Source organism: Malania oleifera, chromosome 5 (genome assembly GCF_029873635.1).
Source record: "Malania oleifera isolate guangnan ecotype guangnan chromosome 5, ASM2987363v1, whole genome shotgun sequence".
NCBI classification, from domain to species: Eukaryota; Viridiplantae; Streptophyta; class Magnoliopsida; order Santalales; family Ximeniaceae; genus Malania; species Malania oleifera.
The window spans coordinates 49,111,689-49,139,236 of record NC_080421.1 but is presented as its reverse complement, the minus strand read 5'-3'; the positions used below and the strand labels follow the sequence as shown (position 1 = coordinate 49,139,236).

Here is a 27,548-nt window from a genome sequence, read left to right as displayed (position 1 = left end):
CTCTAGAGGAACATGAAGAGCATCTACGGAATATGTTTGACAAGCTAAAGGAGAACAACCTTTATTTGGAAAAAGATAAGTGTTCTTCGTTTGGAGGAGCATCAAATTCCTTGGTCATGTGATCAAGCAAGGATATATCTAAATGATATGGAGAAAGTAGGAGCTATTCAAAGACTGGATGACCCCAATGACAGTGAAAGAGTTGCATTCCTTTCTTACAATTGTGAACTACTATTGCAAGTTCGTTGGGGGGGGGGAATCGAGAACTACCCATTGAAAGAATTGTTGTAGAAGGGTCGTAGGTGGAACTAGACAGATGTTTTAGGTAGTCTTCGACAACTTGAAGGATGCCATTATGTGAGGTCTAGTACTTACTCTTCTAGACATCATGAAGCCCTTTGAGTCACAGACAAATGCAACGAACCATGCCTTTGATGGAGTCTTGCTACAAGATGGGCATCCTGTTATATAAGAGTCGTAAGCTTAGTGTAGCAAGGTGGAAATACACAACTTAAGAGAAGGAGATGCTAGCATTGATACATTGTCTTTGTGTGTGGCGGCATTACCTACTTGAAGTTTTTGGTGAAAATAGACAATGCACTCACTAGTCACTTCTTTACACAACCAAAATTATCACCTAAGCAGACCCATTGGCAAGAATTCCAAGCCAAATTTGATTTCTCATTCGAGCAAAAGGTGGGAGGATGAATCAAACTAAAAAAATGATTAATCGATTTTATAGTTCAATTGGATCCATTTTGTAGTTTGATTTAGTTTTTTTTTCCTTACCCGCCTCTAATCACGATAATGCTTGAACAAATTAAGGAGAACTTGGTCAAAGATCTAGTTCCCGAAAACCTCATGAAGTTGATGGAAGAGGGCAAAGCATGCTAGTTCTGGTTAGAAGATGGAATATTGATAACACATTACAACCGACTCTTTTTGCCTCGAGCTAGTGACTCAAGGAAAACACTATTGAGAGTGTATCATGACACCATGTGGCTAGACCATCCAAGATGGCATCGCACTTTGGCATTATTGAAACAGAGGTACTACTAGCCACATATGTGAGATGAGGTGGTCGAATATACCCAAACTTATCTCACTTACTAACAAGATAAGGTGGAGTGAAAGAAGATTGTAGGGATGTCGTAGCCTCTTCAAATACCAATGGGATTGTGGGAAACTGACTTGCAGGACTTCATCACCAACCTACTTAGAGTTGGAGACGTAGGGTCTAAACTCATGGTTATAGACAAGTTTTTGAAACACAGTACTTTCATACATGCACAAGGTACTATTTGGTAGAGGAGACAACACAATAGCTTCAACCATATTGTGAAGTATTAGGGCGTTCCCCAAGATGTTGTCAGTGACCAAGACTCAAGATTCACAAGGAACTTCTAGACATAGCTTTTCAAAATCCTTTGTTCACAACTTCACATCTCTTCAAACTACTACCCATAGATAGATGAATAGATAGAGAGATTCAACAAGCTACTAGAGGAGTACTTAAAGCCATTTCATCATTGCCAACCAAAAGAATTAGGTGCAGCTACTTAACGTGTCTCAATTATGTGTCAATACCCAAAAGAGCTCAACAACCAACAAAGTCCTTTTGGGCTTGTTATAGGCAAGAGCCACTATTACTCACATAGTTGACGAGCTATATATGGGAAGAACTCCAAGAGCATACATTATCGCCAAAGAATGGAGAAATAATGTAGAGGTCGCCCGAGCTTATTTGGAGAAAGCTTTCAAGCGAATGAAGAAGTGGTCAGATCAAGGAAGAAGGCCACTGCACTTCAACGTGAGTGACTTGGTGCTTGTTAAGCTCCATCTAGCACAGATCAAGTCACTATAGAGTATAGAAAGCAAACTACTTCGCAAATATGAAAGACCAGTCCCTATCTTGGCTAAAGTCAGGAAGACCTCTTACAAGGTTGATCCTTCGGCTTAGATGAAAGTGCATTGTGTTTCTCATAAGCTACCTCAAGCCATTCAAGGCCGAGACAAAAGATCCAAGCAAAAGTCAGTAAACTAGAGCACCACTAAAGACAATGCAACTTGATAGAAGTTGAAGTCATCCTTGTAGATAGATAGTTCACATCATCAAGGAAGAAGCAGCATAAGTTCTTAATGAAGTGGAACAGCCTAGGAGACGAAGAAATCATCTAGATTTTAGCTGAAGACTTGCAATCGTTTGTGGATAATGTTGAAAAGTACTTAGCGTCAAAGTCTATGAAGGCGTTGACCACATAAGTGGGGAGAATGTCACAAAGCAAGCTTGTTCAGGGCATTATGCTTGCCTATGACCACTCGCCTCGTAAACATTGAAATAGAAGACCATCATGTAAATAGTAGTATAGGTTTCATTTATTATGTTTATGATTTAGTGTAAAGTCGGAGTACGGCTCCATGGTCAATTTGATGTTTCTTAGTGTTAGAGCTAGAATAGCATATAAAGCTCAAGGTGAATGTTCATCAGTCATTAAAAAACTCACTAGCATTTTGTAAACGTGTTAAGCCTACTTGCCTCCCTTGCTAAACACACATTACCTATAGAAGTGTTGTTAATGAATTACATTGCTTCAATGTTTACTGTGTGATTTGTCATTTTCTTGCATGAATTTCTTACTGTTTCTACTTACTTTGATTCGATTGTTGTGAATGTACTCTTCTAGTAAAGCAAGGTATACTTTTACTATGTAGTGAAGCAAGCGTGCTTTAACTAGAGCCACATGGCCCTTCACAAAGTGTGAAGTATTCAGCCCGTGACACCTGGGGACGCCCCTTTTTTTTCTCTTTTAAGAAGAACAAAACCTAGGATAGGAGTCCACATGGCCAAGAAAAAGCATGGATGCTAGAAAATTCTCATTCATTTGTCCCTCTAGAAGCAAAGAATATAGGCATAAATCTATATATAGATTCTATGTTAACTAATCCTACTAGGACTTGATTTGCTTACATAACAAAGGAACTTCTAAAACCAATCAATTACTGAAATTCCAAGCACATAATTTGGCAACTCACAAAATGGACTCCTTTAAAAAACTAGCACATAAATAAGCAGCAAAAAAAACTTTAAATTATTAAATTACAACTTTGCCCTTTGGAAATATAAAATTATGATTTTATACCCTGAATTATAAAATTATAACTTTGGCCCCACAATCTGGTGCTCCAGAAACAGCAACCATGATTAACTAGCTTTTTCCTGTCGTTAGCGTGTGTATTAACTTCAATTTCACAACAATTATCCTTGGCTTAAAAGCAATAGAATCCAATGCATACTCTGTGAGAAAACATAATGTAATGATCATACAAACTTGGATCAATGCCCTGGAAATCGTTGGCTTATATTCATGTCAAATATGACGATTTGCAGTATGATAACCAAGGTCCAAAACTATTAGTAAAGTATTTTTTATATACATGATTTAATTTCTTGGTATGATTTAATTATTCAATTAAATGCATAATGGCAGCATTTGCAAGGCTTATTTATCTAATTAATCAGCTAGAACTATGAATGAAGCCTGGATAATAGTGTTAACAAAATTAAAAGTGCTTTCTTACAAATAATAAGTGAGAAAAATTCATGTTTTGAGCAAATAGTAACATTCACATGAACCGTTAATATTTGTTATATATGGGGATAGGCCTATAATGCTAAAAATTGAAGAAATAAATTTTAAAGATGGGATGCTCAAGGCCCAGAATGATTACTTATGCATATTAATTCGCATTATATATTTTCTATTATTCTACATGATATTATTATTTACTTAAAAGGTGTAATTGCTGATAAAATGATTACATGGGTTTTATCTGTGAAATTACAGAAGCCTAGAAAATAATAAGTAAAACAATACAAATAATATTATGTAAAAAATAATATGATTAAATGACCAGCAAGTCAGTGACAACAATGGTAAAATTAACGAGGTAAGGCAGGATCTTGTAGAGGAACAAAATAATTATGGCAGGATCTTGTAAAGGAACAAAATAATTTTCATTCACATCCTAAGGCTGTTCCAGCAAAGATGAGAATACATATGGAACTTTGGTCACTTGAAGAGGGGTTTTTGAAACAAAAAACAAGAGAAAATTGGTTAAATTTAGGTGATAGAAATAATAGGTTTCTCTCAGTCATGATAAATTAGAGAAGAATCAGAACTCAGATAAGATCATTACACAAAGCTGAAGAAAGGCAGGTTGGCAACCCTGAGGACCTCATGTATCTTGGAGTACTACTGAAGTTTCTAGGGGGATGTGATAATGATGTTTAAGCCTGTAATATTAACCTCCTGAAAAAGATGATGAATTTCACTTGATCAAATGAGGAAAAGGCTACTCTGTGTACCTGTTGATAGAAATAAAGTAAAAGCAGCCATGTTTTCCTTTGCAGATGATAGATCACCAGGATCTGATGGCTACAATGTGAAGTTCTTCAAATTTTGTTGGCAAATTGTGGGAAATGATGTACGTGGTGTTGTTCTGTCTTTTTTTAGAGATTCCAAGTTATTAAAACAAGTCAATGATCCTCTCATTACACTGGTTTTTAAGATTAAGAATCCCTCTCATCATAAGGATTTCAGGCCAATAGCATGTTGGAACCTGGTTTATAAGTGTATAACTAAGATAATGGCCAACAAGTTGCAAAGTTGCTTGAGATCCTTTGTCAACTCCAATCAGACCACTTTCATAAAAAGGGAGAAACATTCATGATGATCTGTTGTTAGCTCAAGAGCTTTTACACAACTACAATACAGATGATACGCCTGCCAAGTTAGCCTTGAGGATTGATCTTTTGAAGGCTTTTCATTCAGTAAACTGGAGATTCCTTTTGCAACTTCTCGAGTGTATTGATACTCCAAAGACCTTTATAAGCTGGTTACCAAGTGCATTAATACTACCACTTTCTCTATTTTGATAAATGGCTCTATGGAGGGATTTTTAAGGGACCAAAGGGTATAAGGCAGGGTGACCCTATTTCTCCATATTTAATTGTAATTGTAATGGAAATGCTTACAAGATTGCTTCAGTTTTCTGCTATTCATTGTAAATTGACTTTGTAGGAAAATTGGGTTAATCAACTTGTGCTTCACTGATTATCTTTTGATCTTGGCTCAAGGTGATCTTGACTCTGCCATCAGTTTTAAAAACACACTGCATATATTCTATAAACTAGCTGGCCTGAAATGCTATTCTGATAAATCTGAGGTTTTTTGTGCTGGCCTGACGATGTGGATAATGGAATGCTGTAAAATTCTAAAATCTCCAAAAGGTAAACTTCCTCTGAGATACTTGGGTTTGCCCTTGGTAAATCAGAGAATCTCAAGAGCCGATTGTCAAATATTAGTGGAAAAAAAAAATTCTGCTAGGATACATACAAGGACTCACAAATATTTATCTTATGCTGGTAGGCTGTAATCAAGTCTATTTTGCAAAGCATATATGGATATTAGGCTTCAGCTCTCTTCCTTCCTCAATCTGTCATAACTGAGCTTGAAGGGAAGTTTAAGAGCTTTCTTTGGAGGGGTAATGACTGGAATTCAGAGAGCTCTAAAATCAAATGGGAGAGAGTTTGTAAGCCTTTCAAAGGAGGCCTTAGAATTAAGCTACTAGCAGAATGGAAAATAATCCCCCCCAATGAAGCTTCCTTGGCAAAAGGTTTCCAGTGGGTGATTTGGATTCAAGCTTATTAATTAAAAGGGAAGAGTTTATGTTAAGGCTACAGCAGGGAGCTCATGGACTTGGAAACAAATTTTCAAAGCTAGGCTCAAGCTTACTCACATATTGAGTACTCCATTGGTAATGACAGACTCACTTTTCTGTTCCTTGACAATTGGCATGCTCATAGTCCCCTTCTCGCATTCTACAGAGTTCATTTGCCAATAGAGCTTGGATTCGCAGTAAACACATCAGTTAGCTCCATTATGAAAGAAAATAACTGGAAATGACCTAGAAGGCTATCAGCTAATGTGGTTGATATTAAATCTACTCTTAATTTTCTCCCAAATATGCATGTTAAGGACAGGGTTTCCTGAGACTTAACATCAAATGGGCAATTTATTTTGCCTCTGCTTGGGAGGTTGTAAGAGGAAAAGAGAACTCTCGAGCTAATTCACTGTGGTTTAAGCACTGTATTCCTAAGTTTCCTTTCACAGCATGAGCTGCATAGCTGGCTATTCTAAATAGACTAAACACTCTTGAGAAGGTTGCTAAATGAGGCAGTTCATCAGATTTTAAATGTAAAACCTGCTTTTCATGTATAAAGACAAGATCGCCTGTTTTTTCAGTTGTCAAGCTTTGGACAGGCATATAAAACAGCTAATGCAAATTTAACATCCAAGTAGCCCCTCTCCATTGGCAAGATAATCTGAAGTGATTGTCACCTTTGGGCAACACATGTCATGATGAAATATGCAGATTGGTATGGATAACTTCAATATACTATAGTTGAAAAGCAAGGAATTCACCCATATTTGAAGGAATGCCTGTTCATGGTGAAAATGATTGTAAAACAAGTAGTATTTGACATAAAAATAAGGTGTTATTTTAAGTCTACCTACCCATTATATTGCCACTAACAGCAACTAGCTCAATCCTCGTCACTTGAACACTATTTGGCATACAATGCAAATGTCTAGACCATCTAAACTGCCCCTACCTTATCATCTACATGTGCTCATGTGCTATGTGTCGTGGACGTAAAATTCACAATGGCCAAAAGGAATAACCCTTGCAAAAATCCTCCTAAAGTATCAAGGAGTCACGCCCTTTGTGACGGCAAAGACTACACTAGGTCCAACCCAGCCATACTCATCCTAATCCAAGGAAACACTCAAGTGTCCAACCTAGTGGTCAAGTCTCATGGCTCAACAACCCTTGAATCAACTAAGGTCATCACTAAGGAACCTGAACTCGAACAGCAAGGGAAATAACTCACATTCCACCAGTATTGAGGGTAACTCTCATCCCCTTAACACAACCAAAGTCTTGACTGATACTGCCTAATTGTATAGTCGACGGCTAAGAAGGACATAAAACCAAACCTTCAGGCCAGTGAGATCAATGTGATCCCATTCCCAAATGGATCGTCGATAGGGCTCCCAATCCCACACAAAAGCCCTAGACACCGCTCGAGGATGTCATGAGCCTGCCCATGAGCACTCCACAAGCTCAATTAGTACTCATCAGGATACTAGGGGAGTTAGGGCACACACCAGGTGTTCCCACAAATGTCATTTTTTAAAGTATTCTCGATCACATACAAGGGACCACCAAGGATCTAATGATCATACATCTTAGATTCGAGAACATAACAATTAGAACTATTCGAATCAACCACAACGTCATTGTGACATACCAAAACCATCCCTATGACAACCGCACAGTCACATACAAGTTAATCGACCTTATGTCCAAGTTAACAGTCATACACCAAAACCATGTGTTAGGGTTGCAAAACTCTAAGACCCTAACATTGCCTAACTTGCCACAAATACGTTCATTCCTCAATTCATATTTTGACGTTTTACCACTCACCCACCTTAACATTCTCATTTTGGAAACTTTTACTTTTTGGCCAACTCGTATAGCATAGCTAGTCTTATAGCTATCCCATAAAACTTCCCTTTTAGTTTTAAGGGCATCCCACAATCACAAACACACCCAAACACTTCTCCATTTCACCCAATCTACTTTACCTATAGCTCTATGTATTACATTTTCAACTTCTCCTTCAGCTTGCATAATATATCCAAAGTATCAAAATTTACTTGTGCTATTAATTTCTTGACCATTAAGTTTAATCTTTTCTCCAATATTCTTCCTACCATTACTGAAATGAAATTTCAAATATCATGTTTTTTTCTGTTTATCTTAAAAACCTCAAAATTATAAAGTTTCTCTCTATAAGTTTAACTTAGATTTTGCTCCAGCCCTAGTTTCATCCATCAAGACATCATCTTTAAACAAAATACATCATGGAATCTCATTTTGGATACTCCTAGTAACTTCATCCATCACTAATGCAAAAAGATAACAGATCAAAGTAGATCTTTGATGTACACCTATTGTAATTGGGAATTCCCTAGATTCTCCACCTATAATCCAAATGCTAGTCATTACTCTATCATACATATCCTTTATGACATCAATATACTTATTGCATACTCCCTTTATTTTTTTCCAAGAACTCACCATAGAACTCTCCTAGGTTCCCAAAGTAGTATGTACCGAATCATTGGGTTTGTCTAAGTCAATAAAAATCATATGCAATTCTCTCTTTTCCTCAAAATTTTCTATTGATATTCTTAAAAGATATATAGCTTCTATAGTCAATCTCCAAGTAAAAGACTGAATTGATTTTTTGAGATCCTTATTTCTAACCTTGGTCTTTGTTCGATTACTCTTTCCCATAGTTTCATTGTATGACTCACAAGTCTGATTCCACGATAGTTATTATAATTTTGAATATCTCCTTCGTTCTTGTACGTAGTATCAAAAAAATTTTCCTCCATTTGGGCATTTTCTTAGTTTTTGTAATTTTGTTAAATAAATTAGTTAACCATATAATTTCATCATCACCTAGGCATTTCCAGACTTCAATTGGGATGTCATTCAGTCAACTTTTTCATCTTTTATCTTTTTTAATGCAAACTTAACTTCATTAACACTAATTTTTCAAATAAATATCGAATTTTTCAATTCCATGTTCGAGTCTTCTACTGGATTTTCATTGAATAGTTTATTAAAGCAACTTTGCCATCTTTCTTGTTATATACTTCTTTAACCAAGGCATTGTCATCTTCATTTTTTATACATTTTATATTATCTAAGTCCTTACTCCTTTCTTTAGCTGTAGCAAGTTTAAATATGTCTCTTTCCCCTTCTTTTGTACCTACTCTAGTATAAAATATGCTTTATGTTTAGCTTTACTTTTTGCATCTTTTCTTGCCTCTTTATACTTCTTAAAGTTTTCCATGTTTCTACATTTTTGCCATGTTTTAACCAAATTCTTTTTGTCTTTATGACTTTGTGGACATCTTAATCCCACCACCAACATTGTTTACTACCCGAGAATCTTCCCCTAGATTCAAATAAAATCTAACTTTTTAATAGAGCAATCTATCCTACTCCAAAGAGTGTTTACGTCTACACTATGCCCTATTATCCATCACTCTCTTCGATAATTTTATCTTTATATTTTATTTTATTTCACCCTTTGGGTTTGACCACCTAGTTCTCTTGCATTGATTTATGTAACCTTTTTCTCCCGCTTTTAATACATACGTGTAATACTAAAACTCTATGTTGCGTAGCTAAACTTTCATCTAGGATAATCAATACAATCCTTACATGATAAACAATCTACCCTCCTAGCTTAGAAAAAATCTATTTGACTTTTATTTATCCTTCTTAAAGGTTATTTAGTGTTCTTTTCTCTTCTTAAAGCATGTATTCATTGTAATAAAGATCATATGACATGGCAAAGTCTAAGTCCATATAACCAGACTCATTTTTATCTCTATATCGATGTTTTTATCCTCTCATAAACTTTATTGTCCTTCCCAATGAGTCCATTCAAATCAACTCCTTTGAATATTTTCTCAGCCCCTGATTTCCTTTGAATAATACTATACATATCTTCCAAAATTATTTTTAAGGTTTTCTACTAAGCCTATATGAGGAGCATACATGCATATGACATTTGTAATCTCTTTTTGTAAAACACTATAATGATTTTATGATTGTATATTTTGAGTCTTTATCTACAATAATTGCTACCCCATTTTTTCCTAGGGTACCAAAGTTTAAATTTGAAAAAATTTTGATTTTTCAATTTCTCTAGCTCTCTCTCCTGCCCACTTATTTACCCACCCATGTCCAGAAGAAGAAGAAGAGGAAGACAAAGACGAAGAAGAAGAACAGCAGGAACCTGCAGCAGAGGGAGAAAGAGAGAGAGAGAGAGAGAGAGAGACTGCAATTTGATTCATAGGGGAACAGAAAGCAGGGAAGGGGAAGAACAGAACAAAGGTGAGAGGCAAAATTAGAAGAGAAGAAGAAGAAGAAGAAGAAGAAGAAGAAGAAGAACAGACCCATTACTAACTAAAACATATTTTTACATAAAAGCCCCAATAAAAAAAATTACAAAATAACCCTAGAGTACTTAAATACACAAAATAAACCTAAATTGACTAAACTTCTAAAATAACAGGACTTTTCCAAACTAAAATATAAAAGCCTAAATTCAATATAAACATCTAAAATCCTCCATTGGTGGTTCTCCAATCAAACTACCCTTGTTAGAGAAAATTCAACGGCGTAATAGCTTTAGCTCCATGTGTGGGAACAAAGTCAAACATGCAGGCAAATCAAGAGGAGGCATGATCTGCATTGCATCATCAATCACCATTGGAGAATATGTAGTAGATTGCCCAGCTGCAAGTAGCACAGAAGGCTCCAATGTCCTCTAATAAAATAACAAGTCCTCCAAACAAGAAATCAATTGAATATCCAAACCCATTGGCAGCTCAAGATTTTACTAGATTTGGTTATGGAAAATGTAGAGGAAGAAGATGATCGAGGAGAAATAATCTCAAGAGGGTTTTTAAAAATAGGTTCCATGATTGAAGAAATTTCAGCAAACTCTATGGCAGCCAATTATTCCTCGCTCTTTGGGTTAGAAATGGAAAATTGAGGTTGAAGAGCAAGGTCACTGACAGGCACATCTGTCCTAGTAGTTGGCAACTCATCTTGCACTTCATTGCATGTTTCAACAACCAACTGTGATGACAAATCAAGGTCCATCTTTGGCCTAGAGCCCCCCAACAATGCTTAGGGTCACTATAGACACGTCTACAACCTCATTTTGAGAAGATTCATTACTTACATCAACAGAAGAATCAAAAAATTGTGCACTAGTTATATGCATGTCATTCATGTAATGATATTCTGTTATCCAACAATTAGGATGGGAACTTTTTATATCCTCAACAAGTTGAGTTTGCTCTTGAACATCTTTGGTGGCCCTCAGGCTACCCTCTGACCATTGATAAGATTCATGAGTCATGTGCACTGAAGAATAAATAAATTGTTCACTAGTAACACGCAAATCATTTATGTAATCGTGATACTCAATTACACAAGAATTTGCATTGGCACTTTTGATATTTGATTGTTTATCCTAAACAATTTGAGTTTTCTCTTGACCATCTTGTGAGGATCTAGGAATACTATGTGACCATAGAGAAATTGATCTACAATGATGAAATTCTTTAAGATAGGAAGTGGTGTTATAGGTTGGTGGCTGGACAAATCTCTCAGCTTCTAGAGCCATGTGGTAAACCTTTGATAGAGTAGTGGGATATTTTTGAATTCAGATAATCATAAGCCTTTTGATTTCATCTCTCAACCCTTTCTTGAACAAATTACCTTTCTAAGTTCCTTACTAAGAGCACACCAATACATGAGGTCTCTAAATTTAAGGTAATAATAGGTGACACTAGAAAGTTGTCTAAGACTACACAATTGGTCCAGCAATTGTTGAGAATTTCCAACTATGTAGGAAACACATATACGAACTTTACTCCTTTTTTTTCAGTTTTTTTTTCCCAACCAAGAGTAAATATGGACCGACACAAACTTGAACAAGTACCAAATAGATAAGCAACACTAAATCAATTTTTATGAGTGTTGGTCCATACAACGTTACCAAAATGTCCTTGCTTTCACTTTGTAGCTTCTAGATTTCAAATATTTCACTTCAACTTCCCACAGATGCTTCAAGAACACTATGCTAGCACACTGATTTTACCCTCCAAAACTATGTACATCCAAGATTAGTTCCTTCAAATCAACATCCAAATCTCACGGAGGAAAACCAATTTGTTGTAGTAAAATCTCAAAACACAGCAACTAGGCCTCAATTTGGACGTTGGCAGACCTTCAAAACTCTGAAATTTGGTCGAGCAGCCCAAGATTAGGCTGTATTTCACCTTAGGAATGCGAACCAGGCTTGACACTTCAATATTCACTCAGAAAGCTTCAAAATATCAGGTAAACTCCAAATTCTTGAAGCTGGAAGCAATATCTCGTGAGGCTGGGCAAAACAGGGAAAATTCGGCAACTTCCCCACATGCGTGGCTAGTGCATGGAGCGCATAAGCTGCTGGCAATGGGTTCAGACTGGTAGTAGATCAGGGGATAAGGATTCTAGTGAATAAAATCCAAATTCTTGAAGCTGGAAGCAGTATCTCGTGCGGCTGAGCAAAACAGGGAAATTCAGCAACTTCCCCACGTGCGTGGCTAGTGCATGGAGCACGTGAGCTGCTGGCAATGGGTTCCGGCTGGTCGTAGATCAGGGGATAAGGATTCTAGTGAGGATGGCTATGCAGCCAAAAAAAAATGAAGGAAATAGGGGATTTAGAGGGGAGTCGGCTGGAAAGTTCTCATCCAGAGCGTGGGGCCTGTCCAGTGATGGTATGACAATGAAATTTTGAGAGGCGGTGTTTCAGGGGTGTCTGATTTTGTTGGTAAGGGAGGTGTTATGGTTTGGTTGCTGGAAAGGGTGCTCAAATTTCAGGGACATGACTGGTATTTTTTGGGAACTTTTGGCAGTCTACAGTGTGTAATTTCTGGAATTTTTGACTTCGAATGGCTGCATGGTGATCGTGGCTGCGTGGTGATCATGGTTTGCTCTGATACCAAGTTGATGTACGACAGGTATTAAAGTTGATATATATGGATAGAATTAAAGAGAAGAAGAAGACAAAGAGGGTCAATAAAAGTAACAAGACTTTCCCAAACTAAAATATAAAAACCTAGATACAATATGAACATCTAAAATCCTCCATTGGTAGTTCTCCATCACTTTCTCAAAGTTTCTTTCAAGTCAAGCTCAATTTCCTTGACACAAGCCAAAACTACCTAAATGCTTCTTTCAAGTTAGCTTCAGTCTCTTCATCACAAGTCAAAACTACCTCAAAGTTTCTTTAAACCTAAGCTCAATTGCTTTGGCATGCATGAAAACTATCAAAAAAAGCGTCTTCTAAATCAAATTTCTTGGGGACATATTTCAAACTGCCTCAAAGTTTCTTTTAGATCAAGCTTTATCACCTTGGTACAAATTAAAATTGCCTGATAATGGTTTCTTTCAAGTCCAACTCCATCTCTTTGGCATGAGCCAAAACTGAAAACTATTTATAAAGATTTTTCCAAATCAAGCATTCTAGGATAGAAAAGTTTCTTTAAAGCCAAGCTCAATCCCCTTGGAAAAAGTTAGAATTGACAGAAACTCTTTGCAAATTAATACTCTAGTCGTGTGGGAGCTAAAATTGTGACGGGACATTAAAAAAAATGATCTAGTTAAGGTAAAAGGAGGTCAATGCAAAAGTTAGCTTGGGCACATAGCCTTTTAGGTCGAAAATCCTGCAAATTACAACCTAGGCAAAAGTTAGTGCTTCAAAAATCAAAACAAAACAAAAATTAAATTAAATTGAACTACGCTTTAACTTGACCCTTCATCTTTCAAGGTATTTGGACAGCTTGGTCTCCAAAATAAAGTTTAGCCAACCCATAGAAACACAATCCTTCCTACATAACAACTCGCATTTTCTAAGTTCAACTTGATACCCTATTCTTTATGAAGGGTGAACACCACTTCAAGTTCTTCAATTCTTGACCTCCTAGTTGAAGATCTTGAATGACAGGGATTGATGGTGATCATTTGCCTTTATTCTTTATATCTTACGGATTTTAGTTTCCATTTCTTCCTTTACCTTGCATTTAGGAGCACGAATTTTGGGGCTTGGAAATGAATGTGTGTGGATTTGGGCAAAACATGATATAAAATAGTATTGAGTTTCTTTCAAACCCACACAAATCCAATCCAAGGCTCGAAACGCATGCTTACAAATAGTACCTTTAGAGAATTAAATCTTCTTCAGCTGCCTCCTATGGAGGGGACCATAAGTCTGTACAATTAGAAAGATAAAAAGTACTACTAAATTGACTTCTTCTAGGTAGTTGCTAATGCCAAGCTCAATGAATTGAAACCAAATTTTACGAAATTTTGGATATCAACCTCTAAAATTTTTTATACTTGTTCATTTTTCCCTCACCAAAATTTATGTACACAACCAAGTCTCTCAAGGGGGATATCTGTAGGATACAAAAAGACAACCAAATTAAGTGGATGCCACAATGCACATAAAATACCACCTAGAACGTACCACAAGTTATTAAAGGGTGTTGACATTTATGTTAGTAAATACTATATAACAATCGTCAGTTTTATTTTAATTAAATATACATTAAATTTCAATATATTAATTAGCCTTACCGTTTTAAAATATTAACTACTACATTAACGGTTTAGTATTTATGATGCTGGAAGTTATACTTAATTTTACCTATATAAATTGTGATCCAGCTTCATTCCAAGATACGGTTTTTCTTCTTCGAATAACTTTAACTTCTACTCTTTCTCAAGATTTATATTTTGTTGGGTAACTAAACAACAGTACATCTCATAAAGCTCTGGTGTTTGAGTGCGCACAAAACCAAGCCAACTGAGTAATCCTAGAAGTCGTGCGCATAGTAACTATATGCACCAAGAAATATTCTCTATAGACGCAAAATCGGCTTTAAGGACAATGGTCCTTCCATGTCTCAACTTCTGATAAGTATTTGTATTTTTATTTAATATTAATTTTATAAGTAAATATTTTTCTTTCTATTATATTCCCAACAAAGGGTCCCTTTAATTAAAATGTATCACTTGGAGCAGCTCTTGCTTCCAAAGTCTCATGTTAATACAAGATATCCCTTCTTGGTTTCCATGGGAGGTCAAACATCATGAAAAGTGCAACGCTACTTCATCTCCTTCCTTTAAAATAGGAGCTGTTGTGCTTTAAACAATAAACATGGTCCCCACCCCAATAAAAATGAAATGAAATAAAATAAAGTAAAGAATAATAATAATAGAATGAGACAAATCTCCCTAGCATGAGCATTTTCATGACCCATTAAAGGCTCTGCTGATCAGTCAACCTTAAAAATTTGCAACTCTTAATTAAGAGATAAGAGCGGTCAACAGTTTTAAACCATGGCCTCCCATCCTTATTGTAAATCTAGATTATCTGACGAATTGTTATTGCAGTTTTTTGCTCTTTTTAATTGTTCTGCATATCCTCTCTATATTGGAAATAAGACAAATGATTTTGTGAGGGCATCTGTTTGCCAACTACAAATCATATCTTGTTACATATGTTTTCTGCATCTTTCCAACAAACAAAGCATAACCAATAAATAATATTATTACCTTCAATACTCAAATCAAGACATATATGGCTTTGTGTAAAACTTTCCCCTCAGCTTTCAAGATAGCGAGAATTTAATAATACTTAACATCACAAATTTTCTGTAGAGCCTTGATAGATTGTGACAATAAACCTTTAAAACATTCCTCGCAACAGCTATGCAACATAAGTGCAATACTATTGCAACAGAATTAGTGGCATTTATAAGCATTATTCTAAGGCAAATTGGGAAGTCGTACCTATTGACTCTAGTTGCGACTTCTCCAGCACTTCGCTTGGTTCATTAACAAAATATGGTCGTTCTACAGACAATAGTGGATCTACACCTGCCAATTGGGAGGTAAACTGTATTAAAGTGAATCGTAAAACAATAAATTATGAAAATGGATGGAATTTTGATGTTTAAGTTCAAAAGGGGGAAATCATAAAAGGAGCATTGAACACTAAGGGGATATTTCACCATGAAGATGCTACAGTATGCAAACAAAATTCCACCAAGCATAAATACACACTCCAACATTTTGAGCATGCATATGCGTCCATGTTGGAGGTCTTAGGCGCAAATTTTGGGAGGGGATGGGGAGGGTGGGGCATAGGATGGGAGGAAGGCTACCCCCACTGTGTGTGGCCCTTTAGGTCTCCTAATGGGCCAAGAAACTACTTTATGCTAGGATATAAAAATTAGGCAATATGTAAGTGCATGTGTGCACGTGGTTGAGGGCAGAGGGGATGGCAATGCCTTCATAATATTTAAGATACTAAAGCATTGTGTTTGACACTCATTACCAATAAAATATAAATCTATAAGCTAACGCAGAGACATCAAAACATGCAGGAACAGTTGGTGCATATGCAGAAAACCTCAGAATGCTCAACAATAATTGGTGTAGTAACACAAATCAAGTAGATGATAACATGCAGCTATAATAGCAGATTTCTTACCAGCCTTTTCCTCAGATGGCACTGGCTTAACACATGGAATTTCTGCACCATCCACATAAGCACAATTAGTCCATCAATCAAAAACAGTGCTTTCATCATTAATAATTTAATAGTAATAAACATAAAAACATTTGTTTTCAAAATTATACATCAGTAACCTTGGGACCTTAGATTTTTCAGACTAAAACCTGCACATCAGGTTTCCTCCCCAAGCCAACTTTTTGTCTATTATTATTGGCAACACCAGCTTCCAGTCCCTCTGCAAAACCAGAATCATCAACCAATCTGACACCTTTATTTTTATCATTTTTTCGCCGCAAACCGATTTTGAAACCAAGCTAGTAGTGTCCTGGTTTTGCTCCAAATCTTGATCTGTTCCATTCATGTCTCTGAGAATTAAAGAAAGGCTTTGGACTTCATTAAGAGATGGTTGATAATCAATGCTCCCCATACTCTGCTTCTGTGAGTTATGTCTAGGAAATTGGGCCTACCCATTAAGAGGATCAAACAGTGTAATGCACTGGCCACCCTTATCCTTAAAAATGGGCCTGTTCAGAGACAAGACCAACAGTGAAAGACCCAAATGAGAAGAGCCCTCTTTTCGTTTCTTCCAAGATTGTTAGGAGGTTATTAAGGGTGATTTGTTGTACATCTTTACCAAATTTCATGGGAACGGGACTTTGAGCAAGAGCATCAATTCCTTATTTATAGCCTTGGTGTCTAAGAAATCAAGATCTATCAAGGCAGAGGATTTTAGACCTATTAGTCGTGTCTCTAGTGTGTATATGATCAAACTAAAATTTTAGCTAATAGTTTGAGTGCAGTGCTCGACAATACTATCTCTAGTGCTCAAAGTGCATTTGTAGGGGGAGGCAAATAGTGGATGCTATTCTAGTGGCTAATGAGGTGGTGGATGATACTCGTAGAAATAAAAAGAGTGGGTTTGTTTTCAAATTAGATTTTGAGAGTTTATGATAGAGTGAGTTGAAGCTTCTTGGGTAAAGTTTTTTGTAAGAAAGGGTGTTGTTGGTGAGTGTATGCATCAGTAGATTAGAGGTTGCTTGTCTACCATGTGGTTCTCAGTGATTGTGAATGGTGAACCCAAAACCTAGTTTATTGCTTCGAGGGGCATTAGACAAGGAGACCCTTTATCCCCCTTTTTGCTCATCCCAGTAGCTAATGTATTGAGTAGGATGGTAGATAGGGCTCTGGGAAGGGGGTTGATGAGAAGGTTAGAAGCAGTTGTTTCGCATTCTTCCACCGAGGCTGAATATCGTGTGGTGGCATCTACCACGACTGAGACTGTGTGGTTACATTGGTTGTTGGCTGACATGGGTGTTATATTTTCTGCTCCTACTCCTCTGTGTTGTGACAATAGGAGTGCTATCCAAATTGCAAGGAATTCGGTGTTTCATGAATGGACCAAACACATTGAAAGTGATTGTCATGTCACTAGACACCACCTTAAGCAAGGGTGTCCCCCCCACCATGCAGGTTGCTGACTTCTTTACGAAGTCCACACCGTCCAGCGCTTTCATTTTTTGGTTGACAAACTCTTGATACTTTTTGCTGCCTGCATCATGAGTTTGAAGGGGATGTTAGTGATAATAATTATTTGCATTATATCAGGGTAGAATAGTCTTTTTCCCTTTTATACTTGTAGGCTATATAAGCCATCTTTATCTCTGGTAGAACCCGAATGATTCAATGAAAGCTTTTGCTTTTCCCAATCTTCTACTCCTCTTTGATTCTATCATGGTATCAAAGCTTTGCTTTATGGAATTTCGCATCTCATCCATCAACTTCGTGGATCCAACTTCGGGATGAGTTGGCTGAGGGTTGTAGGGGGCAGCGCACCCCCTACTTGGGGTTCGGGGCGAAGGCCCGAAATTATTTTCTTTTTTGGTGTCCATACAGTTCGATTTTGATTTTCTGATGGATTCTAGCTATTGGCGAATCTGGACGTGGTTTGCTTTTGGTTCAAGTTTGACTCGTGATTTGTTGGATTCTTGCTTGGCTCAGTATTGGAAGGTTTGGTCTCGCTTTTACCATTCTAAGATTAATTTGTTACTTATATCTTGGGTATATTTGTTGTTGTTCGTCATGGCTAATGAATGAGATGATTCTCTACAATCTATTAGTGTGCGGTTGGATGGTAAAAATTATTCTTATTGGAGTTATGTGATGAGAAATTTCTTAAAGGGTAAGAAGATGTGGAGTTATGTCTCGGGTTTGGCTCGTAAACTTGTGGAGGGGGTTGATAAATATGAGGACTTATTAGATGCGTGGGATACTCATAACTCTAAAGTTATTACTTGGATCAACAATTTTGTTGATAGTCGCATTGGGGTTCAATTGGAAAAATATGAAACCGTTAAGGAGGTTTGGGACCATTTGGCAAGATTATATGTTCGGTCTAATTTTGTTGCTCAGTATCAATTGGAGATAGATATTTGAGCACTTGAACAAAAGGATAGGAGTGTTCGGGATTTTTATTCAGCTATGACTAATCTTTTGGATCAATTGGCTCTCATAGAATCTGTGGAATTACAGAAGTTTGCTCCATATATTTCCCGTAGGGAAGAGCAACGATTGGTCCAATTTCTGATGGCTCTTTGTGATGATTTCGAAGTCATTCATGGATCGATTTTACATCACGTTCCACTGCCTTCAGTTCGGTGGTCAATGAGTTGTTGGCAAAGGAGACTCGTCTCAAATCTCAAACTGGAAAGGGAACATATCCCCCATCTACATCCGTTTTGGCTGTTCCTCCTAAACCACCTTCTTTAAGTCAGAATCGATCTTCACCTCACGCCAACAATGAGTACAACTTCTGTAACAAGAAGGGACAGTGGAAGGCTCAATGTCCAAAATTGTTGAATAAGACTCAAATTTCACAGCCGTGGCAAAATGGAGGAAAGCCATCTCAGCGTTCAAGGGGTCCAATGCCATAATAGTGGCGACCAAGAGGGCACCAGTCTAATACAGCAGCTATTGCCCCTTCATCAGAAAGTGCCTTAGAAGTTTACTCCCCACCCAAATCGGAACGAAAACATTTAACTACAGCAGAGTGTTGAGTACGAACAAATGATCGGAAGACAGTATAGATATGAATTAAATCAGATCAACATTTCATTAAATAGACCAAACAATACTGAGTATGATATCAATAAAAGAAACATAGTATCTAGACCCCCCTTTTGTGTCAACAGGGGCAGGACCCCACGCGTCAGAGTGAATTAAATCAAAAGGTGCAACAGACTTAGACATGTGTGATTAAAAGGTAATGCAGAAAACTTTGCCAATTTGCAACCACTTCAATAAGAAATATCATGTGTCTGTAAGTCACCCAAAACACCACTAGATACCAAAAATTTTAAACGAGAGCCCGACACATGACCAAGTCTAGAACGCCACAAATAAAAAACAGAAGATGAGAAATCCAAGCGAAATGAGGAGAGGTCTACTCTCAATGCTGCCACATGATCAAGAACACGCAGCTCATTTAAAACATACATGCCACCCTCTCTAACGGCCTATCCCAATCAGCTTCCCAGGTAGAGGAAAAATGACCAAAATAACCAGCATCACACAATTGACCAACAGAGACAAGACTCATGGTTAGTTTAGGAATGCAATAAACATATGAAAGTGAGAAATTATGAGTATGAATAGAACCAACACCCTTTAAAGTCATAAAAGTGCAATTAGCAGTTAGCACAATATTTGAAGAAAATGATGGATATATAGACGCAAATGAAGAGAAGCTAGGGGACATATGATGAGATGCACCAGAATCTAAAACCAACGAAGAAGAGGATATACTTGAGGGAATAGACGATGACAAACTTACTGCAAATGGAGTGGACATGGCATGTGGTTATGAAGCAAGAAACTGCTGGAACTGTTCTGCAAGGGCACTCATACAAGGATCAAATGAGGAATCATTCCCTAAGTTATCCAATGAAGGAGCAACAGTTGTTGTATTAGACTAGTTCCATCCTGGTCGCCACTGCTGAGGCATTGGACCCCCTGAACACTGAGATGGCTTTCTTCCATTTCGCCACGGCTGTGAAGTTTGACTCTTATTCAACAATTTTGGACAATAAGCCTTCCAATGTCCCTTCTCCTTACAGAAGTTGCACTCATTGTTGGGGCAAGGCAAAGATCGATTCTGACTGGAAAAAGGTGATTTAGGAGGAACAACCAAAACGGATGCAAATGGACGATATGTTCCCTTTCCAATCTGAAAATTGAGACGAGTCTCCTCTGCCAATAACTCACTAACCACTGAATCAACTGAAGGCAGTGGAACACGATGTAAAATCGATCCACAAATGTCGTCGAAATCATCACGGAGATCCATCAGAATTTGGACCAATCACTGCTTTTCCCTACAGGCAATATATGGAGCAAACTTCTGTTATTCCACAGATTCTGTGAGAGCCAATTAATCCCAAAGATCAATCATAGCCGAATAAAAATCCTAAACACTCCCATCCTTTTATTCAAGTGCTCAAATATCCATCTCCAATTGACATTGAATAGCAAAGTTAGACCGAACATACAATCTTGCCAAATGGTCCCAAACCTCCTTAGTAGTTTCATATTTCGCCAATTGAATCCCAATGCAACTATCAACAGACTTGTTGATCCAAGTAATAACTTTAGAGTTATGAGAATCCCACGCATATAATAAGTCCTCATATTTATCAACCCCCTCCATAGATTTATGAGCCAGACCTGAGACATAACTCCACGACCCGAGACATAACTCAACATCTTCTTACCCTATAAGAAATTTCTCATCACATAACTCCAATAAGAATAATTTTTACCATCCAACCACACACTAATAGATTGTACAGAATCATTCCATTCACTAGCCATGACAAACAACAAATATAAGAAACAAATACGTGTTGGCTGTGGGCACGACTAGCGTAGGCGTGGGATTAGTCTGGTGCATAAGCCCAGGAAACCCAGCGTATCCAAAAAAAAAAAAGATATAAGAAACAAATTAATCTAAGAATGGCAAGAGTGAAACCAAACCTGTCAATACCGAGCCAAGCGAGAATCCAACAAATCACGAGTCAAACTCGAACCAAAAGCGAACCACGTCCAGATTTGCCAACAGCCACAATCTGCCAGAAAACCAAAATCGAACCGTACGGACACCCAAAAAAAAATTTATTTTGGGCCTTCACCTCGACCCCGAGTAGGGACTCACTGCCCCCTGCAACCCTCAGCCAACTCACCACGAAGTCGATGGAAGAGATGCGAAATTCCATAGAGCAAAGCTCTGATACCATGATAGAATCAAAGAGGAGCAGAAGATTGGGAAAAGAAAAGGCTTTCATTGTACTTCTGGTCTATATTTAAGATTCCTATGGGGATCGCTAGCAAGCTTGAGAGAATTATGAGAGATTTCTTCTAGTCTTTTACATGAGGGGTCATAAGGATCACTTATTAAGTTGGAAAGAAGTTTGTAGGTCTAAAAAGGAAGGGGGGAGGGGGCTGGGCCTTGGTAAGTTGGTGTCTAAAAACACCGATCTTTAGCTAAATAGTCTAAAAACACCGATCTTTAGCTAAATAGTTACAGCACTTCCCTTTAGAAGATTCTTCCCTTTGGTGTATAGTAATAAGAAGTAAGTTTGGGTTGGATAAAAGTGGTTGGGATTCCAATGATAGTTTAAGATGTTCTTTGAGGACTCCATGGAGGTCTATTTCCCAAATTTATCCTTTATTCACTCCTCACACTAAATTTTAGGTGGGACGGGTTTACAAGTTTGTTTTTGGGAAGACCCAAGGATTAGGAATGCTTCTTTTTTCACATTTTTCCCTTGTCTCTCTCAATTGAGTTTAGAGTATAATAGAATCATTTCTTTCTTCATTGGCGATTTGAGCAGTCCGGACTTCTTGGAATCTCCATTTCAGGAGATCTCTTGCTGATATGGAGATAGTTGAGTTGCCATCCTTGTTGTCCTTATTTAATAATAGTAACCTTCCTTTGGAAAGGGATGTCCATTCTTGTTCTTTGGATAAATCAGGAGCGTATTCTTGCAAATCATTCTTTGAATTCTTTACTCTTCCAATTCTTCATTTCATCTCTATCCTATTATTTGGAAGTCCACAGCCCCCCCACCCCCCAAACAATTAAGGCTTTTACTTGGTTGGTTGTGCTTAATAAAATTACTGCTACTAATTTGTTGCAACTCAAAAGAACTTTGAAGGCTCTCTCTCCAGATGTATGTGTGTTCTATCATAAGAACTCTGAGACAGCTTCTCATCATCTTTTGCACTCTGAATTTTCTAGGAGGATTTGGAATAAGCTATTTGGTATTATAGGCGAGAGTCAGGTTTGTCCTTTTTCAGTGGAAGACTTGTTAGCTACTTCTTTCACAAGCTTTGGAAGATAGAAGGATAGAGCAGCATTGTGGAAGTATGGTATACTCGTACTCTTATGGGGATTATGGTTAGAGTGTAATGCATGGATCCTTTTTGGGAAAAATTAAATTGGGTACTATGGGATAAGATTCATCATATGGTTTCTTTGTGGTGTGTCGGTTTTGGATTTTTCAAGGGTGCTAGTTTTCCGGATTTACAAAGAGATTGGATAAACATGCTGACTTGATGATTTTTTCTCTTTGTTGTTCTTAGTTATCTATTTTTGGGTTGACCCAGATCTTTCTCAAGAGACGTCTTATTCAGCCTTTTGCAAATTCTTTCCCTGTTAATGAAATTTTCTTTTGATATAAAATTTTTTTAAAAAAAATCTTAGAAGTTGCTCTTGCCCCAACAGACACGAGTTTCACCTTCACTCAAGAAGGTTTTGCAGATTGGCACTTGGCAGTCAGCATTAAAATTCTGGCAAAGGCCATGTGAAAGTAAATTTCAAAAGACAGATAATAGGTTGCAGAGAGCACAAAAAACCATGTTGTTTTCTCTGTAAACAAAAAGAACTAAAACCTAATGAAATTACAATAATGCTCCCCTCCAGACCTGTGCAGGTTTTGACAATAATAATCCTCGAAAATATTTTAAAAAGAGAGCCCTGCAGAAAGCAATGCAACCAACTATATCCCAAAGAAGACTGTGGAGAGGGGGAGAGGAGGGAGAGGGGTTTCTTTTGCCATTAAAAATGCTAGCATTCCTTTCTAACCAAATAATCTTGTTAAAGCTTGATATACATTGCTGGCCCACAGCCAAACAGCTTAAGCTCTTGTTAGGTAAAGTGATAATCAAACATGGTATAAGAGTCATGGTTTCCAAAAGGCCTGGGTTCTTTTCTTGTTGTCTGCATTTATAGTTTACTTTAAAAAAATTGTCCCATTTCCTGTAGTGAGTATTATTTATCATTTGCTTATCTATCCACGTGCAACCACGCTGCACATGGTAACAGAATGTTAAAATCTTGACATACATTGTTGGCCCACGGCATAACAGCTTAGGCTTTTAGGTAAAATGGTAGTCTAACAAGTCCAAAAGAGGGCAAAGATAGTGTATCTCCAAAGGACCAGCCCTTCCTTCTTCCGAAACCTATGCGACACACTTTCAAGAAGGTATTAACCGACCGTGAGAGCACCAATGAGCTCAGAAAAGACTGAAAACAAAAAAAAGAACCCAAAGCCGCTTAGCCACCTAATAGAGTAGAAACAAATGGTCAATAGTTTTATCGGACTTGAAGCACATGAAGCACATATATGAACTAATAACTTCGTAGGGCCTCCTTGTCTACAACAAATCATTGGCATTCAATTAGTTAAGGATCAAAGTCCACATGAAGAAGCTCTCATTTTTTAAGGGAACTTTGCCTTCCAAATGAAATTATTCAAGGGGAAAGAACAAGGACTCAAGGATTTCATAAGTTGAGAGGAAAAAAAAAATTTCAGAGAGGAAACAAGCAGAAGAGCCCCTACCCAAGTCCTCAAGTCATCTCTCACTTGGGGGAAAATGAATCCAACACTCCCAACAAAATAGTCAAGTCATTGACTTCTCTCTCACGGAGATTTCTAGACAAAGGAAAAATCCCAAAGGAGGAACCCCCTTCCAAAGAATAGAAATCAATTATCAAAAAATTATGCAACATGGATAGTCTAAAAAAATGAGGGACTAAAGACCCAACAAAATCTCTCCTACACAAATATCTTTGCAGAAAAAAAATGTTGTTTCCATTTCCAACTTGGAAGCAAGTAAGAAGGTAGAATAGGTGAAAGAAATGAATTTCTGAGGACTTGTATGAGAAGCACAACCACTTCCTCAGGTATCACACCCATTACAACGCAAACCATATTTACTTCTAAGTACCATGTGCCAAAGGGATTCAACCTCCAATGAGAACCTCCAAAACCACTTTTCCACAAGCAAGATGTTTTTCAAACACTACATTCCTATGCCTGATACCCCCTGTAGGTCTTCTAATCCAATCCCAGCTAACAAGATGGTCTCTCCTACACTCCCCAACTCCTGATGATGGAAAATCCCTCATGATCCTCTCCAGGGTCCCCCCCCCCCCCCAAACTAGAATTTTGAAAAGAGAGGAAATAAGTGGGAATATTTGAAAGAACCGCATCAGCAAGAGTAATAATACAAATAGTGATAAGTAAGCCCTCTTCCAACCCCTTAATTTGCTACCCATTCTTTGCACCACAAGGTCCCAAAACGAGGCATAATTAGGATTTCCTCCAAGAGGAAGGCCCAAATAAGTAAAAGGCCACTCCAAGATGGTAAGTACAACTAATTAAATTGATATAGAATGAAGACTGTTGATTTGAGTTCAGTAGAATAACAAAAACAAATGCATATATACGAATATTATTTTGAGAATCTAAAGTTAACAGCCTTGAGATCACAACTACGCTCTATCTTTCTCAAACTTAGGATGAAAAGTATCAAAAATGCACAATTAAAACTTAGTCAAGTTATAAAAATGAAATAATAATTATGCCTACCAATTTGTTATTGAGCACTTCACATAAAACAACAAATATTAAAAAAACAATACCTTTATGCTTCTTGAAACAGGCTAGAGAACAGCTGCCGTCAGGAAAAATAATCAAACATAAACATTCATTATGTAACAAGTATGGCTAAAATCTTAAGATTTATCCAAAAAGATAAGGGTTTTTACTAAAAAGAAAAATTTATAGGAGGGTTCTTCTAGTAAAGGATTTTAAGAGAGAAATGTTTTTCTTTCCCACTTACTATGGGACAAGACATGAAGGGCATTTGTACTTCGATAGCGCTTCATTACAGACTTGACATTGTCGAGGGCCCATAATTTCTGTGTGTATGAAACATTTAGCAAATCAAAAACAAGAATTATTGTTGGGAAAGCAATTCAACATATTAAGACATGGATCATTAAATGTGAATAAATATGGCCAAAGTATCAACAATGATTGCAACAATTTACCTATGCTTCCAATTAATAATTTATTATGTATGGCACGAACGTTACCAAAAGGCAAGAAATTATTGTTGGAAAAGCAATTCAACTTAATAAGACAATGATCAATAAATTTTACTAAATTTGTACAAAGCATTTTCAATACATTACAGTAGAAAAAGATCAATAAACTTTCTTAAACTTTACCTCAACATTTCTTAAAATCACCAAGTTATCAACGTTAATTAGAAAACTATGAAAAGAGGGGCACAAAATCCATGGTCGCTCAATTATGGTCTCCATAAGACTATATTTAACAATATACAAACAATATGTGCAATCCATCAACAACAACAACAACAAAGAAGCAAGCCTTAAGTCCCACTAGGCAGGTTTGGCCTCATGTATCCTTTTCCGCTAATTTACACTAACATAGACAATTTCTTCTAACCATTTAAGGGCTATTAAATCCTTACTATCTCATTCATAGTATTCAAAGGCGCAAGGCGCACCAAGGCACAAAAGGTATTTGGAGCCAAGGTGCGAGGCACGAGGCGCAGGCGTGTGCCTTATGAAGGCAAAGCACACAGTTATTAAAATTGTGTACAATGCCTATTTCATGGGTAATTGATATATAAACACATCAATATCAAAAGAAAAGATTACAATTAAATATTCCAAAGTCTAAAAAATCCTCCTCAATCATCACTTAAATTGATAAACAAATTAAACTCAGGAAAATGTATAGTTTGTATGCAATTTCCAAACAAAACAGCAGCTAAATTCAGAAAAAAAAAATGTATATATTAACTTGCATTAAACTACAATACTACAGTCTACATAACCAATTGATTACATATTATATGATACTAAACTCAATAGCTTAATGCAAGTTAATATATAACTGGCCAACAGCAGAGCAGGCAGCAGCAACAGCCAACAGCAGCAAAATACTGAGCCCTGAGGCAAAGTTTCGAATAAGAAAAAGAGTAATAAGAAGAACACAATGATCTGGCAGTGAGCCTACTCAATCTCAATCATTGACTTAGTTTCGAAGAAGAATAAAAAGAAGAAGAGAGAAGAAGAAGAAGACGACTTACCTGCTTAAAGCAGCTTGACGATTCACGAAGACTGGAAGACGAAGGGCTCTGGCTAAGGCTCCCTTGCCGGCGAAGGCTCCCTTGCCGGCGAAGGCTCCAAGACTCGAAGACACCCGCTGTGCTGGTTCGAGTCGAAGTCTCTCCTACACGCTGGGACTAGGGTCTCTTTTGCTGGCTTTGGCAAAAAGAATTTTGAAGAATAATCTAAAATATTTAAATGTTAACTAAAAATAAAATTTAACATAATTATTAATTAAAAATTAACCGCATATGATTTTATTATGCATTATTGACCTATTAATTAATAATGAAATATAATTAAATCATGAAATGAATAAAAAAACTACCTATAAATTTAAATTAACATAAAACAAACTAAAAATTTTAATTTAGTTATTAATACTATGTTTAACATAAATTAATATGATAATCATATCTTATAAATATACATTAATGACAACATTATTGTTAATTAATAAATAGTATTATATTATTTTATTTAATAAAAATGTTTAAATTTCAATTAAAAAATATCATGTTACTAAATATTATGACATATTAATTAGTATAATTTAATTTTGAATTGAACAAAAACTATTTATTAATTTAAATTAACATTAAATGAATTGAAATTTTGAATTTAATTAAAAATAATGTTTTTTATTTTAATTTAATATGATTGTAATATGTTATAAATATACATTAATGACAAGATTATTGTTAATTAAAAATAATAATCTTATTATTTTTAATAGAAAATATTTAAACTTTAATTGTAAATAATTAA

At 36.7% G+C, this 27,548-nt stretch overlaps 1 protein-coding gene across 3 annotated transcripts in view; it reads right to left on the bottom strand.

The window, feature by feature from the left end:
* LOC131155674 (uncharacterized) overlaps window positions 1-26,972 on the bottom strand; it is a 34,787-nt gene extending 7,815 nt beyond the window's left edge. For 2 of the 3 annotated variants that reach the window (XM_058108971.1, XM_058108972.1), the window contains exons 1-5: window positions 26,762-26,972; window positions 25,478-25,556; window positions 25,278-25,309; window positions 16,274-16,315; window positions 15,571-15,657 (exon numbers count right to left, since the gene is read on the bottom strand). In XM_058108971.1, coding sequence (XP_057964954.1) covers window positions 15,571-15,657; window positions 16,274-16,315; window positions 25,278-25,309; window positions 25,478-25,551 — 235 coding nt within the window. In that variant the 5' untranslated portion in view covers window positions 25,552-25,556; window positions 26,762-26,972. The remainder of the gene's footprint in view (window positions 1-15,570; window positions 15,658-16,273; window positions 16,316-25,277; window positions 25,310-25,477; window positions 25,557-26,761) is intronic. The other variant, XM_058108973.1, reaches the window with a different exon arrangement.
* Window positions 26,973-27,548: the final 576 nt, after the last annotated feature.